The 18991-nt window shown below is 40.7% G+C and overlaps 1 protein-coding gene across 1 annotated transcript in view; it reads right to left on the bottom strand.

Annotated features, from left to right (window-relative positions):
• Positions 1 to 16866, bottom strand: part of BMP6 (bone morphogenetic protein 6) — a 126421-nt gene extending 109555 nt beyond the window's left edge. The window contains exon 1 of the mRNA XM_072152557.1: positions 16154 to 16866. Within this exon, the coding sequence (XP_072008658.1) occupies positions 16154 to 16604 (451 nt within the window). The 5' untranslated portion in view covers positions 16605 to 16866. The remainder of the gene's footprint in view (positions 1 to 16153) is intronic.
• Between the last annotated feature and the right edge of the window lie 2125 nt (positions 16867 to 18991).

The following is an 18991-nucleotide window of genomic DNA, read 5'->3' as shown; positions in this document are numbered from 1 at the left end:
TTTCCACCACCTTTTAAAATGAGATGATAAATGACCCCCAGTGTGCTCACTGCACTGTGACTGTGCATAATTCCAGTTAATGGCCACCAAAAATGGCCGTGTGCATGAGGCCTGGGCTTGGTTCTACACAAGCAAGTTGGTTCCAACAAACACACTTCTTGTGCTTGAGGAGTTAACTGGCCCAAATGTATTACTGCTCAACCAAACTCAACATGTTGGTTGAGTTCAGCATTTCTACATTCAGGCTGGTAAATGCTAAAGACACATGAAATGGCCTAAAATAGATAGTGGAGTACAATACTCTCATAGTAGCACAGAAATTAATGGAATTGCAGTTGCAGACATGCACCACTGCTCTATTTATTCCTGTGTATAGGGGATAAATATTGTTAAAATGTAAGTCCATTTAATTCTTTGATGTAGGTACAGGTGGTATATTAATAAATTATTAATTTATTACAATAAATTACCTGGGGTGCAATCAAAGGGGATGCAAAGGGCTCAGGAGGGTTACATGGCTCATAAAGTGCTTATGCTCCATGTTAGGAGCCAGTACTATACATAATACATAATAAGTGTTGGACCTGGGGCAGATTTTGCATTAGGGTCAAGAACCTTCAAAGTACACATCTATATGACTGTACCATTGAGGTTTTTTGTTGCTATTTAATACCACACCTATTTTTTGGACAATAACAAGCTGTGGATTATCTTCACAATCGAGCCAGCTCTGCAGGCACAACATTGGGGCACATTTACTAAGGGCTTTGCACCGAACTTTTGTCGGACTGTGCACGTTCTTCTAGCCTAAAACAGCTTGCACAGGTATTTAAGAAGTGTCTGCTATGAGATTATGTCGCACGCGACCCTTTTGTGGCGCAGCTGCGCTAGCTTCCATACATCAGTCGGACCGAGCACCGTATTTAACTTGCAAACTGTATGACACACCATATGTTAAAGGAGGGCATTAGGGAAGTCAAAGCAGTCTGGGATGCACGTCCTATATATGTAGTCAAATGAGGCAAAAAAAAGAGAGGAAAGTGTGGCACTCACTGGAATGATGTTAACCCCTTTCTGCCGCAGCCCTTTTTCGTTTTTGCATTTTCATTTTTCACTCCCCACATTCCAAAATCTGTAACTTTTTTATTTTTCCATGTACAGAGCTGTGTGAGAGCTTATTTTCTGCGTAACAAATTACACTTCAAAATTGTGGTATTTAATATTCCATGCCGTGTACGGGGAAGCAGGAAAAAAATTCCAAATGCAGTGAAATTGGTAAAAAAAAGGCATTTGTGCCGTATTCTTGTGGGCTTGGATTTTACGGATTTCACTGTGCGCCCCAAATGACATTTCTACTTTATTCTTTGGGTCGGTACGATTACGGGAATAGCAAATTTATATAGGTTTTATAATGTTTTCATACATTTAAAAAAAATGTAAACCTCCTGTACAAAATTTTTTGGGGGGATTTTGCCATCTTCTGGCACTTATAACTTTTTCATACTTTGGTGTATGGAGCTGTGGGTGGTGCCGTTTTTTGCGGATTTTGATGACATTTGCAATGTTATCATTTTTAGGACTGTATGACCTTTTGATCACTTTTTATAGAATTTTTTTTTTTAAATGGCAAAAAAGTGACATTTTCGACTTTGGGCGCGATTTTCCGTTACAGGGTTAAACGCAGTGAAAAACTATTATCATATTTTGATAGATCGGGCATTTTTGGACGCGGCGATACCTAATGTGTTTATGATTTTTACTGTTTATTTATATTTATGTCAGTTCTAGGGAAAGGGGGGTGATTTGAATTTTTAGGTTTTTTTTATTATAATTTTTTTAAAGTTTTTTAAAATTTTTATTTTTACTATTTTTCAGACTCCCTAGGGTACTTTAACCCTAGGGTGTCTGTAGGATCCTATCATATACTGCCATACTGCAGTATGGCAGTATATGTGTATTTTACTACTCATACATTACAAAGTGCTGATAGCACATTGTAATGAATGGGTTAACCCGAAGTAGCTTCGGGTCTTCGTGAGACCCGAAGCTACCATGGCGATGGATTGCTGCTCCCCGATGACTTCACGGGGAGCGACGATCCTCAGAAAGATGGCGGCGCCCATCCATCGATCGCGAGCCCTCTCCATGTCGGTAAGGGTTTAAAAATGCTTCTTTTTATTGTAGTAGAGGTGACAGGACAGAGTGAGGAGCTGCCTCGCCAAGGCGACGAGCCGTTTCGCGTGTACACACGCTCTCTCAAGCCTTCTGCAAAGGGCTTTACAATGCACTTTTGTCGGACTGTGCATATTCTTCTAGCCTGAAAAGGCTTTCACAGGTATTTAAGAAGTGTCTGCTCTGAGATTATGTCGCACGCGGGTCGCGGCACAGCTGCGCTAGCTTCCATACATCACTTATTAGGAGGTGGTCTGTTGTGTGTTCAGTCGGACGGAGTGCCGTATTTAACTTGCAAATTGTATCACAGACCATATGATAAAGGTGCACTACAAAAAAGATGGTGAGCTCTGTCGGGCCAGTGCAGATTCATGATTTCTGGCACACAATCTTAGTGTGCTAATGTCTCCTTCTGGTTGGCCTTAATGTACATGTATTATAAGCAAATATTTTACTCAGCCTATATTATGTCAGAATGTTTTTGAAAATGTCTACATAAACACATTTAAAGGGTTAGCCAAGGATGTCTGCCACAATGTCTTTATAATATTATTTCTAGGTGGGTATTGGTAGATGGTAAACTTAATTTTAGTGTCCAGAGCCAGGCGATAATAAGGAAAATATATTTTTAAAATGTTTCAAAAGCGGAATAGATACTCATAATAAGGACATGTGGGGGGATTTAATACAGCTCTGACAGGTCTGCCTTGTGTGTTCTTGTGCCAAAAACATGCATGTCCATATTTGCTAATTTTTATGTGCAAAACTTGCACCCAAACATGTATGTCAGACCCAAGTTGTGATAAATCTTACATGGTTTTGCCCTTATACAAATCACTGGTCAGACCACACATGTAATATTGTGGCTAGTTTTCGGCACCAATCTATAAAAAGGTTCTATAAATAGAACTGGAACGGGTGCAGAGGAGAGCAACCAAGATTATTAGGGAAATGGGGGGACTAGAATACAATGATAGATTAATACACTTGAGGTCATTCAATTTAGAAAAAAGACCTCTGAGGGTAGACCTCATTGTACAATAGTCAGTACAAGGATCTCTCCACAGATCTTTTTATACCTAGATCTGTGACCAGGACAAGGGGGCATCCTCTACGTCTAGAGTAGTGGCGGTCCTACCATTGCCATAGACAAAGGTTCTTTACTGTAAGAGCAGTGAGACTGTGAAACTCTCTGCCGCAGGGCGTTGTTATGACGATAGTTCAAGAGATGCCTGGATGCCTTTTGTGAGAACAAAAATATCTTGGCAAAAAACATTTGTTTAATCTTATAGATTGGACTTGATGGATCTGTGTCTTTTTCCAACCTAATCTACTATAATACTGGAGAGAAGGGGGAACATAGCTTTAAAGGGGTTGTCTGAGAGTTGCAAAAAATTAGGAGCAGGGCTCGGGTGATCTTTTTAAAAAAATAAATGCATTCTCACCTCCTCCATTCCTCCCGATGTTCCGTGCCACGTCCATCTGATCCGTGCCCCTGTAAACAAACAGCTGTGCTCAGGGAGCCTCCAGCCAGCCAAGGTGGCTATCCACGCCCACTCGTCACCATATCCCAGCACCTGATACACTGAGAGATAGGGTTGGGTGAGTGTGTCCGACATGGATCAGACAGACCGCGTTGCGGAACATTGGGATGGACAGAGGAGGTGTGTACATGTTTATTTTTTCAAAAAGTCCCTTCCAGTCTGGCTCCTAATTTTTTGCAACTCTTGGAGAACCCATTTTATAGTAAGCAGTGTCTGATGATGGTATGGCAGTTTTCAGACATGTTGCATTATTTCTATTCCATAGAGTGTTAAGTTTGATCATAGTTACCTCCTACAGCACCGCTACAAAGCATTGTGGTCTTTCTCAGGTGGGAGGACTGGTTATACTGACATCTAGTGTGGAAATCGAAGACCACACTCACTTTGGTGATTGGCCATTTTACTCAATTGATGAGTGTAAAGATAATGCAATAAACAGCTGTTAAATACAAGTAGTCATCATCTAAATTCTCAGGCAATTCACTTTTAACTCTTGGAAAGTTTAGATCTTATACTTCAGAAGAAACTGCAGCTATAAGGAGGACTGTGCCTCGGCATTCCTCAAAGATGTAAACAACATGGTTATCATGTCAGCAATAAGTGATAACATCTAAAACCAGGAACCAAATCCAATATGAAAAGCAGGAAACCACAATAATAAACTGTATAGAAAGAGGGCAGCCCCTGACACAATCCCCTGCTGAAAAGAAAGGTCAGCAACTTTCTTCCTTTCAACAGTTTTCTTATCAGACTTGGAAACCTGAAAAAATATCTGTTCACTATGTACAGATGTGAATGTATTACATTGCTGACATACAGGCAAGAATATAGCTAAGGCTCAGTTCCCACTACCGTTCAGATTTTAATTCCTAGCTTATGCTTAAAGAAAAACTGTAAAGCTATAATGATTTTACCAAATTATTATATGTGATTCCCCCTTTGAAAACAAACAGAATGACTTTGTGCTGCTCACCCCTTTCTTTTTGTTTGACAAAAATCTTTCTCACTGGAGGTGAAGTGGGCGGAGACTAATATTTGTCTGTCTATGCCCTCAGGATGAGGCCAGTTAGCTTGCCTACAGATCCCATGATGCCTTGTGTTCTCTCTCAAAGTAATTTAGCATTAAACCCATTTAGTTTCTCACAAGTAAACCCACTGAATACTGCACAGTGAACATACAGAATGTATATGGCCTGGCAGCTTTCATCACATGGAGGAGCAAGGAAAATGTAATTAGTGGTAGAAATCATTAGCACATGAAGTCTATGCCTGTGCTATCTGGGCACTAAAGGTTAATAGCTTATCTACACAGAGCTGATACTGCCAATTACAAGGTGGGGGAAGTGGGCAGTGAGAAGAGCAGATTTAGGGCAGTGATCAGATTCGGATTTAGAATCTAAATTTGGTCCAGTAGAACTCACCTCCACTTGCTGGTAGAATTGCTGGAAGTAGTGTGGGTAGGTGACCACTGCTTCTTTCATTTCTATGAGACTTGTTTCTGGCTTGGTGTAGATGGGAAGTGTGAGAAGTCCTCGTCTCTCCCATCTCCATAGGAGTCTAAGAATGCAGAATGGGACAGGAATAGGATATGTGCTCTCTTTTGTAGTGCAGCTGCGTGGCTTGGCCAGGGTGTGGTGAGATACGGTGGGGGGCATTTATCAATTTTGTCAGCAGGGTGGCACTGGAAATTTCAGTGTAATTTAAGTTTGTGGCGCAAGGAATTATGATCTGCGCCAAAAATTGCACCGCAAAGATAGTAAAAAAAATAGAAGCGACAGATTTACAAGCAGCATCACAATTTTGCACCCAAAAACAGTTGTGAGAGTCAGAAAACCACCAAAATTGTGGCACCAATACTTCATAAATAGGGTGCAAGAGGCACAGCAGGGGGAAACAAACTAAATTTCCACCACCTTTTAAAATGAGATGATAAATGACCCCCAGTGTGCTCACTGCACTGTGACTGTGCATAATTCCAGTTAATGGCCACCAAAAATGGCCGTGTGCATGAGGCCTGGGCTTGGTTCTACACAAGCAAGTTGGTTCCAACAAACACACTTCTTGTGCTTGAGGAGTTAACTGGCCCAAATGTATTACTGCTCAACCAAACTCAACATGTTGGTTGAGTTCAGCATTTCTACATTCAGGCTGGTAAATGCTAAAGACACATGAAATGGCCTAAAATAGATAGTGGAGTACAATACTCTCATAGTAGCACAGAAATTAATGGAATTGCAGTTGCAGACATGCACCACTGCTCTATTTATTCCTGTGTATAGGGGATAAATATTGTTAAAATGTAAGTCCATTTAATTCTTTGATGTAGGTACAGGTGGTATATTAATAAATTATTAATTTATTACAATAAATTACCTGGGGTGCAATCAAAGGGGATGCAAAGGGCTCAGGAGGGTTACATGGCTCATAAAGTGCTTATGCTCCATGTTAGGAGCCAGTACTATACATAATACATAATAAGTGTTGGACCTGGGGCAGATTTTGCATTAGGGTCAAGAACCTTCAAAGTACACATCTATATGACTGTACCATTGAGGTTTTTTGTTGCTATTTAATACCACACCTATTTTTTGGACAATAACAAGCTGTGGATTATCTTCACAATCGAGCCAGCTCTGCAGGCACAACATTGGGGCACATTTACTAAGGGCTTTGCACCGAACTTTTGTCGGACTGTGCACGTTCTTCTAGCCTAAAACAGCTTGCACAGGTATTTAAGAAGTGTCTGCTATGAGATTATGTCGCACGCGACCCTTTTGTGGCGCAGCTGCGCTAGCTTCCATACATCAGTCGGACCGAGCACCGTATTTAACTTGCAAACTGTATGACACACCATATGTTAAAGGAGGGCATTAGGGAAGTCAAAGCAGTCTGGGATGCACGTCCTATATATGTAGTCAAATGAGGCAAAAAAAAGAGAGGAAAGTGTGGCACTCACTGGAATGATGTTAACCCCTTTCTGCCGCAGCCCTTTTTCGTTTTTGCATTTTCATTTTTCACTCCCCACATTCCAAAATCTGTAACTTTTTTATTTTTCCATGTACAGAGCTGTGTGAGAGCTTATTTTCTGCGTAACAAATTACACTTCAAAATTGTGGTATTTAATATTCCATGCCGTGTACGGGGAAGCAGGAAAAAAATTCCAAATGCAGTGAAATTGGTAAAAAAAAGGCATTTGTGCCGTATTCTTGTGGGCTTGGATTTTACGGATTTCACTGTGCGCCCCAAATGACATTTCTACTTTATTCTTTGGGTCGGTACGATTACGGGAATAGCAAATTTATATAGGTTTTATAATGTTTTCATACATTTAAAAAAAATGTAAACCTCCTGTACAAAATTTTTTGGGGGGATTTTGCCATCTTCTGGCACTTATAACTTTTTCATACTTTGGTGTATGGAGCTGTGGGTGGTGCCGTTTTTTGCGGATTTTGATGACATTTGCAATGTTATCATTTTTAGGACTGTATGACCTTTTGATCACTTTTTATAGAATTTTTTTTTTTAAATGGCAAAAAAGTGACATTTTCGACTTTGGGCGCGATTTTCCGTTACAGGGTTAAACGCAGTGAAAAACTATTATCATATTTTGATAGATCGGGCATTTTTGGACGCGGCGATACCTAATGTGTTTATGATTTTTACTGTTTATTTATATTTATGTCAGTTCTAGGGAAAGGGGGGTGATTTGAATTTTTAGGTTTTTTTTATTATAATTTTTTTAAAGTTTTTTAAAATTTTTATTTTTACTATTTTTCAGACTCCCTAGGGTACTTTAACCCTAGGGTGTCTGTAGGATCCTATCATATACTGCCATACTGCAGTATGGCAGTATATGTGTATTTTACTACTCATACATTACAAAGTGCTGATAGCACATTGTAATGAATGGGTTAACCCGAAGTAGCTTCGGGTCTTCGTGAGACCCGAAGCTACCATGGCGATGGATTGCTGCTCCCCGATGACTTCACGGGGAGCGACGATCCTCAGAAAGATGGCGGCGCCCATCCATCGATCGCGAGCCCTCTCCATGTCGGTAAGGGTTTAAAAATGCTTCTTTTTATTGTAGTAGAGGTGACAGGACAGAGTGAGGAGCTGCCTCGCCAAGGCGACGAGCCGTTTCGCGTGTACACACGCTCTCTCAAGCCTTCTGCAAAGGGCTTTACAATGCACTTTTGTCGGACTGTGCATATTCTTCTAGCCTGAAAAGGCTTTCACAGGTATTTAAGAAGTGTCTGCTCTGAGATTATGTCGCACGCGGGTCGCGGCACAGCTGCGCTAGCTTCCATACATCACTTATTAGGAGGTGGTCTGTTGTGTGTTCAGTCGGACGGAGTGCCGTATTTAACTTGCAAATTGTATCACAGACCATATGATAAAGGTGCACTACAAAAAAGATGGTGAGCTCTGTCGGGCCAGTGCAGATTCATGATTTCTGGCACACAATCTTAGTGTGCTAATGTCTCCTTCTGGTTGGCCTTAATGTACATGTATTATAAGCAAATATTTTACTCAGCCTATATTATGTCAGAATGTTTTTGAAAATGTCTACATAAACACATTTAAAGGGTTAGCCAAGGATGTCTGCCACAATGTCTTTATAATATTATTTCTAGGTGGGTATTGGTAGATGGTAAACTTAATTTTAGTGTCCAGAGCCAGGCGATAATAAGGAAAATATATTTTTAAAATGTTTCAAAAGCGGAATAGATACTCATAATAAGGACATGTGGGGGGATTTAATACAGCTCTGACAGGTCTGCCTTGTGTGTTCTTGTGCCAAAAACATGCATGTCCATATTTGCTAATTTTTATGTGCAAAACTTGCACCCAAACATGTATGTCAGACCCAAGTTGTGATAAATCTTACATGGTTTTGCCCTTATACAAATCACTGGTCAGACCACACATGTAATATTGTGGCTAGTTTTCGGCACCAATCTATAAAAAGGTTCTATAAATAGAACTGGAACGGGTGCAGAGGAGAGCAACCAAGATTATTAGGGAAATGGGGGGACTAGAATACAATGATAGATTAATACACTTGAGGTCATTCAATTTAGAAAAAAGACCTCTGAGGGTAGACCTCATTGTACAATAGTCAGTACAAGGATCTCTCCACAGATCTTTTTATACCTAGATCTGTGACCAGGACAAGGGGGCATCCTCTACGTCTAGAGTAGTGGCGGTCCTACCATTGCCATAGACAAAGGTTCTTTACTGTAAGAGCAGTGAGACTGTGAAACTCTCTGCCGCAGGGCGTTGTTATGACGATAGTTCAAGAGATGCCTGGATGCCTTTTGTGAGAACAAAAATATCTTGGCAAAAAACATTTGTTTAATCTTATAGATTGGACTTGATGGATCTGTGTCTTTTTCCAACCTAATCTACTATAATACTGGAGAGAAGGGGGAACATAGCTTTAAAGGGGTTGTCTGAGAGTTGCAAAAAATTAGGAGCAGGGCTCGGGTGATCTTTTTAAAAAAATAAATGCATTCTCACCTCCTCCATTCCTCCCGATGTTCCGTGCCACGTCCATCTGATCCGTGCCCCTGTAAACAAACAGCTGTGCTCAGGGAGCCTCCAGCCAGCCAAGGTGGCTATCCACGCCCACTCGTCACCATATCCCAGCACCTGATACACTGAGAGATAGGGTTGGGTGAGTGTGTCCGACATGGATCAGACAGACCGCGTTGCGGAACATTGGGATGGACAGAGGAGGTGTGTACATGTTTATTTTTTCAAAAAGTCCCTTCCAGTCTGGCTCCTAATTTTTTGCAACTCTTGGAGAACCCATTTTATAGTAAGCAGTGTCTGATGATGGTATGGCAGTTTTCAGACATGTTGCATTATTTCTATTCCATAGAGTGTTAAGTTTGATCATAGTTACCTCCTACAGCACCGCTACAAAGCATTGTGGTCTTTCTCAGGTGGGAGGACTGGTTATACTGACATCTAGTGTGGAAATCGAAGACCACACTCACTTTGGTGATTGGCCATTTTACTCAATTGATGAGTGTAAAGATAATGCAATAAACAGCTGTTAAATACAAGTAGTCATCATCTAAATTCTCAGGCAATTCACTTTTAACTCTTGGAAAGTTTAGATCTTATACTTCAGAAGAAACTGCAGCTATAAGGAGGACTGTGCCTCGGCATTCCTCAAAGATGTAAACAACATGGTTATCATGTCAGCAATAAGTGATAACATCTAAAACCAGGAACCAAATCCAATATGAAAAGCAGGAAACCACAATAATAAACTGTATAGAAAGAGGGCAGCCCCTGACACAATCCCCTGCTGAAAAGAAAGGTCAGCAACTTTCTTCCTTTCAACAGTTTTCTTATCAGACTTGGAAACCTGAAAAAATATCTGTTCACTATGTACAGATGTGAATGTATTACATTGCTGACATACAGGCAAGAATATAGCTAAGGCTCAGTTCCCACTACCGTTCAGATTTTAATTCCTAGCTTATGCTTAAAGAAAAACTGTAAAGCTATAATGATTTTACCAAATTATTATATGTGATTCCCCCTTTGAAAACAAACAGAATGACTTTGTGCTGCTCACCCCTTTCTTTTTGTTTGACAAAAATCTTTCTCACTGGAGGTGAAGTGGGCGGAGACTAATATTTGTCTGTCTATGCCCTCAGGATGAGGCCAGTTAGCTTGCCTACAGATCCCATGATGCCTTGTGTTCTCTCTCAAAGTAATTTAGCATTAAACCCATTTAGTTTCTCACAAGTAAACCCACTGAATACTGCACAGTGAACATACAGAATGTATATGGCCTGGCAGCTTTCATCACATGGAGGAGCAAGGAAAATGTAATTAGTGGTAGAAATCATTAGCACATGAAGTCTATGCCTGTGCTATCTGGGCACTAAAGGTTAATAGCTTATCTACACAGAGCTGATACTGCCAATTACAAGGTGGGGGAAGTGGGCAGTGAGAAGAGCAGGTACAGACAGATAAAACTCTGTAGAATCACAGACTGGGGTGGAGGGAGGGAACCGGGAGACCTTGTACCGCACTATTAGGTGCAGGAGACATCTGCATTCACACATCCAGCTCTGCTCATTTCACTGTTACATGACCTTCTCATCTGTGAGCAGGGAGCAGCAACTCCTCCCCTCCCATGAATCCATAGTTTGATTACACTTTGTTTCTCTCACAGATTCCAGGGCTTACCAGGACATGGAGAGGAGGCAGCCATTACAGCAATGAGCTAATGTGAGGGCTATAGCAAGGAAACTAATGCATATAGGTAATAGAGATAATAGGCAAAGTTGCTATTGATTTGTGAAAAACAAAAAACCTTTACAGTTACTCTTTAAAATAGTTAGAAACTGAAATTGAACAGATCTATTATGAATCTCATTAAAATCAGTGCAATTTTTAAAATTTAATTTTTAAAAATTAAGTTATAAAGCGAAAGATAAGTACAAGGTGCTGGAAGCATTCCTCAGAGATTTTGGTCCATATTGACATGATGGCATCACACAGTTGCCGCAGATTTGTCGGCTGCACATCCATGATGCGAATCTCCCATTCCACCACATCCCAAAGATGCTCTATTGGATTGAGATCTGGTGACTGTGGAGGCCATTTGAGTACAGTGAACTCATTGTCATGTTCAAGAAACCAGTCTGAGATGATTCCAGCTTTATGACATGACGCATTATCCTGCTGAAAGTAGCCATCAGATGTTGGGTACATTGTGGTCATAAAGGGATGGACATGGTCAGCAACAATACTCAGGTAGGCTGTGGCGTTGCAACGATGCTCAATTGGTACCAAGGGGCCCAAAGAGTGCCAAGAAAATATTCCCCACATCATGACACCACCACCACCAGCCTGAACCGTTGATACAAGGCAGCATGGATTCATGCTTTCATGTTGTTGACGCCAAATTCTGACTCTACCATCCGAATGTCGCAGCAGAAATCGAGACTCATCAGACCAGGCAACGTTTTTCCAATCTTCTACTGTCCAATTTCGATGAGCTTGTGCAAATTGTAGCCTCAGTTTCCTGTTCTTAGCTGAAAGGAGTGGCACCCGGTGTGGTCTTCTGCTGCTGTAGCCCATCTGCCTCAAAGTTCGACGTACTGTGCGTTCAGAGATGCTCTTCTGCCTACCTTGGTTGTAACGGGTGGCGATTTGAGTCACTGTTGCCTTTCTATCAGCTCGAACCAGTCTGCCCATTCTCCTCTGACCTCTGGCATCAACAAGGCATTTCCGCCCAACTGCCGCTCACTGGATGTTTTTTCTTTTTAGGACTATTCTCTGTAAACCCTAGAGATGGTTGTGCGTGAAAATCCCAGTAGATCAGCAGTTTCTGAAATACTCACACCAGCCCTTCTGGCACCAACAACCATGCCACGTTCAAAGGCACTCAAATCACCTTTCTTCCCCATACTGATGCTCGGTTTGAACTGCAGGAGATTGTCTTGACCATGTCTACATGCCTAAATGCACTGAGTTGCCGCCATGTGATTGGCTGATTAGAAATTAAGTGTTAACGAGCAGTTGGACAGGTGTACCTAATAAAGTGGCCAGTGAGTGTATACAAACTGCTTAAAAGAAGAACACAGGAACATATTTTTTTAGTAAAGTGTACTATAAAGTTCATTATTACCGTTTGCACTATTGATTTATAAAATATTGTCAAAAGTTTAGTTATGCTATAATAACTCACCTATGATCTTATAACCTTGAATAGCCTGTCAATTTTGTCAAGGTTCTTTACTCAACATTAAGAAGTCCGCCAGAGAGGAAACAGAAAAAATGGGGGGGGGGATTTGGAACATGTAAGAACTAAGAAAGTAAAGGGTAAAGGAGTGCTACTGTAAATAGAAAGGCTGAGAGGGAGTGATCCAACATCCCGTCAGAAGTGGTCGCTACTGACATAACACTAACCGTGAAACAGTGTGATTGGTCCTTATCAGGAAACCAGGGGTGGAAGGAAGTTCAGCTCACAGGTCATGTTTGGTAGACATAAGATCTGCATACTGTTTAATTAATATAGGGTTCACACTGACCAGAAGGGCTATTTCTGCCCTGCAACATAAAGTGCTATAATAAAAAACGCTCTACTAAATGATATCCCCTAAAAATAGGATGGCAACATTTCTAGTTTTTATTTGACAGGCATAGAAATTCTATAATAATTTTAAACAGGAAATAAAAACTGGATGAATTCAGGTTCACAATTCAAGCAAAAAGGCCTCTCACATAGCAGAACTTATTTTAATTTATCTATTTATTTTTCATTTTCACCAATATATGGAAGAAGAATGCTGTTTAAATCTGAAATCCGCAATTGATATTCTAGCACTCCCCTAACACCCATCCTGGGAAGTAACATGCTGGGTAAAAATGCTGATAGCAGCATATTTAACACTGTAGAACATTTAGAACAGCAACTGTTATGTGAATGAGTTGTTATTGTTATGTAGAACAATAGAATATGGAAGATGTAATGTGAATAATGTGGAAGGAATCCACCCAAAACCAGCAAAACATCATAAAATATTTGCTAGAACATTCACATGCATATCAGCATATTCTTCTGTGTGTATAGTCCTCCCACTATTTCTAATAAAATATCTATTATTATTATAACTGTATGCTACAAATTGTTGAAGGACTCTATATCTATAACAATGCAATGATTCACAATTATGTTTCAACATTACTATATAAACAAAGTTATTATAATATCTCCTACATCAGTCCATAAAATAACACCTATAATTAGGTTTTATTTTCAACATCAAACAATGACGCACATTTATGCACTATGTGCAGTTTGCCTGTGTAGTGTGTGCCAAATTCATCAAGAATCTAGCACCCTCTACACAGCTCCAGAATGCACCAACTTGCACCATTAGCATGGGGCTTGCGAAACACTTCTGCATGACAACTGCTTCCGACTGTGCACCAGAATGCCACTTTATATGCAAAAATTTGTGTTGCATCGGGTTGCGGCGACACAAATGAGTCTTGTGCCACACATATGTGGGGTGGACACTTTTTAAAAAAACTGGGGCAAGGGCCTTAGTAAATGTGGTCTGTGTCCAATTTATCTAAGTGATTTTAGTGATCTATCAATTCTCTTATTTGATCTTTTTTTTTTACTGTTGCCAGAATTTGTGCCTTTTTGTTTTCTGTGGAGCAGACAGACGTTGTTGCCTGCAGTGCACCATCCCTTAAAAAGGCCAATGCATCCTGTGCTTTAAAACTGCCAAGCCAAGCAAGTCCCTTTGGGGAATTTATTTGGAAATTTCTCAAAGTCAATCATCTGCTTATAGACTTGCCTTCCATTTGCTCCAGAATATTAAATAAGACAAAAATGGAACATATGGTCCAGTTTATTACATCCAAAAATAGAAAAAAAGATACTATGGGATACCTTATACTATCTACGGGAATGAAAGAAGCTCCACAAATTCCATATACCCAAGGCCATTACCATCAGGGTCAATTTTGTCATTCTTGCTTCAATGAAAAAAAAACTTGCTAATGTGAAGGTTGGGCCAGAAAGTTTTGCACCTTTTTTGGCATAACTTACCTGAGAAGGTGCAAATATAAGCAACCACATTTGTCAAGAAAAAATGTGGTATTCTTCCACTGCTGCACCTCGGAGAAGTTCAGACAAAATTCAGTGCATAGTACATGATTCTGCGACTAACCAGGGGTGAATGCCGTTCACCTAAGGGTACTTTATGAGATGAAGGATGGATAAAAACAACCATTTTTGTAAAGCAAACCAACAATGCGTGAAAAAAGAATCATTCACATTTAATTTCCCAGATCTTTAGTCGCCAAGGAAGATAAGCTTACAGATAAGATGTCTGACAGCAGTGTATTCCCCTTTCCTTACTGAGAACACATGCATGCATATTGAGGAAGGTGTGTGGAGAGTAATGGCAATTGGGTAACTGGCCATCAACTATCAAGAGTGCATGTCCACCTTTAGGCTGAGTTACTTTTAGCATAGTTTGGTTACTGAAGCCATAGAAAATTTGCCCAACAAAGTAAAGCACAATCTAAATGAATAACATTCTTGCACAGCTTAAAAATTCTATGGAAATGCTTTGGATTTTCCCAGTGAATATTGTTGATAGCTATTTCTGTATCACAATGTACATGGTTCCCTGCAGATTTTGGAATGGATTAAAGACTGTCTGAAAAGCTTGTATAGTATTCTGATTGAACTTGACCTTAGGGTGCATATATGGTATACACTAACCAACTCGTTACAATAATCATTCCTTAATGAAGCTTCACATAATCCCAGTGTCTTTACAATCCAAAAGTTTATTTTGTTTTAGTTTCAGAACATGGAGCTACCTAGTTCTAATGGTTACATAGTTATTACGTGTTTTGATCATATTCCTCCTCTTTGTTTAATTAAACATTATAATGAAGACCAAATTGAACATATAAAGATGAGACCTGCATCCTCGCCCGAACTTACACATAGGAAAGACTGTTCAGTGAATCAGTGGCTAAGGTGTGTCACTGCAGTACTAAATGTCCGAATGTTTTCTGTTTTTAGATATAATGAAAGGCATTGGCTACATGTGAATTTGCTGTATGATACTCCCATATTACTACTTCTTACTCCCCTGTCTCTTGACATGACTATAATATACATTATACATACATTTCATGTATGTGTGCTACCCTCCACAAGTACACTTTGGCAGCTAGTGAATCTTACTTTCTATACTAGAACACACTTTCTTTAGTGTAATAGTGTAAGAACAGGAATCAATGTACAAAATTAATTTTCAGCAACAAGAAATGCAGCGTCTTATATAAGCAAAGTTAGAAGTGAATTATTAAATACAGATGCCTGGTAGACAGCAACACAAATCTTACATTAGAATATAAAGGAAAGATATCATTAACAAGGCACAGATACATAGCTACAGGTACAGACATTGGTTATACATGGACACAGACATATCTGACATTTGAGTTATGTTTGGATACATTTTCATCGCTGAGAATGGCCAGTCTGTTACTGTGAAACCAATTTACAGAAACTATAACTACAGACTCAAGAGTCAGCCATGAGGAATGAGGGGAATCTTGATATGATGTATACACGTTACATGTATGAATAGATTTCTATAAATTTAGATGCACCTGTCCTGATCTGTTTATGGTGTCATCCTACTATAACTATTACTTCCACAACAAATGCCTTGTCGTGTCATTCCGCTGCCCCATTCCCTGATTGAATACATTGCCATCATTGGGAACATCCTCCCACAATGGAAATACTGGGCGGATAATTGAATAGAAATGGAAACTTGGATAAAATATAGAGATTTCCCAGTGTTTCCCACATGTCTCTCTATTAGACTCATCTGCAGCACATACATGTATAGCCCAGGACTCACCCAGGTTGACAAAGCTCATGACCATGTCAGCATCATTGAGGAAGGCGCTGTCCTGCTGGCTGGCCAGGGGGCTGCTCAGGAGACTCTTAGCCTTCAGCTGGTGACCCTGTGGGAGTCTGTGTGACCAGCCCTTCATGTCCATGGCTTGTTCCGGGCCAGACATGGCATTGTACAGGTCCAGCATGAAGAGTGGGGCAGAGTTGAGTTTGGCGGGCTGGTGCAGCTGTGCGGGGCTGAGCCCATGCAGGGGTCTGGGTCTATGGGGCAGCCCCAGGATGGAGAGGATCTCCTTCTGCATCTCCCTCTTCTCGTGGTTCTTCAGTCGCCTGTATAAGAAGCCGCTGTCCATGTTTTTTCTCCTGCTGCCTTCCATCAGTGTCCCCTGTGCCAGGGGGAGCAGCAGGAGGGAGTAGGAGAGCCAGAGTGGCCAGGAGCAGGGTGACCTCTGCATGCTGTGTGCCCAGTGTGACCAGCTAATGGCACAGCACTGGAGGGCTCATCTCACCACAGCCACCTGCACCTGTGTCCCTCCTCCACCTCACAAGTGACAGCCTTGATTCAGGACACCTCAGCAGCATCACGTGGGGGGCAATGTACTGCAGCCTCCAGCCCTCGGCACAGGCTTCTTCCTCCTCTCACAAGTGGAAAACTTCATACAGGTTTCAGCGGACTTGCTCTTCCTTCCATCGCAGATTTACTGACTCACTTCTCCAAAGCAGGGATTTATCAATTACCATAACGTGTCCGCTAGAGACACCTAGTGCTCGGTGTAGATACTGCACTACATCTGCTGGTTCAGTAGTCATCCTATACGTAGTACATCGGTATGGTGGGAAGCTTAGCTCTACAGTGAATAGACCTGATGGCATGAGATGCTAAAGTGAAACTGTAAAAATAAGAAAATGACACAACTGCAACGGAAACAGAGTTTAAAATTGTGTTGTATCTGAAGATTGATGAAGGCGTTTTTACATATGCTGTAAAAAGGGAAAAATACTAAGCCACCTATCAAAGCAGATACACGGACTATAATAATATTAATAAAGTACAAAAACAATATCTTAATTACATTTCATTTCACTATTAATGTCACTCATAAAAGATAAAACGACGCACCTGAGATTATGGTACTGTAACATAGATAATTTACTAAGAGTAGGGCAAACTGCCCTAAAAGTGTGTTTGCCTGTGTATTATGCAGGATGCGCCAGCCAGAAAACTGCCCTTTGTAAATGTGGGCCAATATTATGAACTTTATTATCGTACTCATGATCACATATAAAATCTCCTTTATTCGATACATTTTAGAAGAGTCCCTAGCTTAGCCCAGCTCAGGACCCTTTTAAAATGTATTGAATAAAGGAGATTTTATATTTCGCTGCATTTTATGGTGCTGGACTTTCTCTCACCAACATTTATTGTTCCTTCCCCAGAACAAACGGGGCATCCTTTGCACCATCTGATGAATTTATGTGGAGCCCATTCACACGCAGGCACCAGAGGTTAGGTACATTTTTCTACTAGTTTTTTTTCTACAAATATTCATGTATGATGAATTCCCCTCCCCACCAGATACATCAGGAGGCTACAGCTGGCGGACAATTCAATGTCAGGTCCTGCCTAGTGTAGAATAGCGCTGTAGACTGCAAACTTTCTGGTCACCAAAAGGAAGTGCTCACTGCACAAGTGCTGAGGAAGCAGGAGGGAGTGGGAGACAGTGTAACAGTCTGTTAGCATCATTTTAAAAGTTGAATCTATAAGGAAGCAGACAATAGATAATAAATAAAATAATATTAGCAGTCTCAGTGCCTGGATCAATGAGTAAGTGCCCCTGGTTTATCATGCTTTATCTGATGGCAGTTTTTCTTTAAATCTCTAGAAATGTTTCTGCATATAAATGGACTTTTCTTAAAGGGCTTTCCTTTTAGGTAGTTGATTGGTGGAAATGTGACATCTGGCATTGTGGCCACTTACCAAGTACAGTGATGCCATTGCACATTACAGCTGGAAAAAGAAACCGACAGCTTATCTATCTGGACAGAATCCAGATTTCATTGCCAGGTCCAAAATCCTAAGTACCTCTGTGTGTCTTGTGACCTGTGTGGGTACCAGTGATGTTCAACATAAACAATTCAGAAGTCCTGTTTTTGGGACATCAGTCTTGTAGTCCTCTGTATTGTCATGGTTGCCCTGGGCAGAAACTGATTTTGAGCTAACATCACTGACATAACTTGGAGCTGTGGGGTCGAGGGCAAAATGTGTGCCAGGCCCCCAATTATAATGTAATAATAATCTTTATTTATATACCGCTGTCAAATTCCGTAGCGCTTTACAGATTCTGTATTGTTTATAGTACTAGTCTTCTTATATAGGAAAGATATACCATATGGGCCCCCTTGGCCTCTTGGGCCCGATTGCGACTGCACCTCCTCAAGTTCCAACCCTGGCTATCAGTGTTTCAATGTAGGGGTATTGACCATGTTGGTATAAACCAAGCATGCATGATTCAGGGTCACTAGAGGCTGTGAAGCTTCTACATGGGATCATACTCCGCACATACTGTTCTAGGCGTGTATATCACCCCAGCGTGGAGAGATCCATGCTGCTGCTCTGGGACTCCACTTTTTCTGTCCTGTTAAGGGAAACAGATGTTGAGCAAGTACTGTACCTTTATTTTGCAACTTAAAGATGCCAACCTTCTCCCCATGGATTTAGAACTCAGAAGGTGAGTTTTAACTAACTTTATTCTACTATGTAACCTACAGTATTGTAAAGTTATAATTTATAGTATTAAACACATCAGCCAATTACATCAGCCAATCCCTTTTGAAAAAAAGT

This window comes from Engystomops pustulosus, chromosome 5 (assembly GCF_040894005.1).
Source record: "Engystomops pustulosus chromosome 5, aEngPut4.maternal, whole genome shotgun sequence".
In the NCBI taxonomy this organism is placed as follows: domain Eukaryota; kingdom Metazoa; phylum Chordata; class Amphibia; order Anura; family Leptodactylidae; genus Engystomops; species Engystomops pustulosus.
The sequence above is the reverse complement of the archived record's forward strand: the minus strand, read 5'-3'. Positions and strand labels throughout refer to the sequence as shown.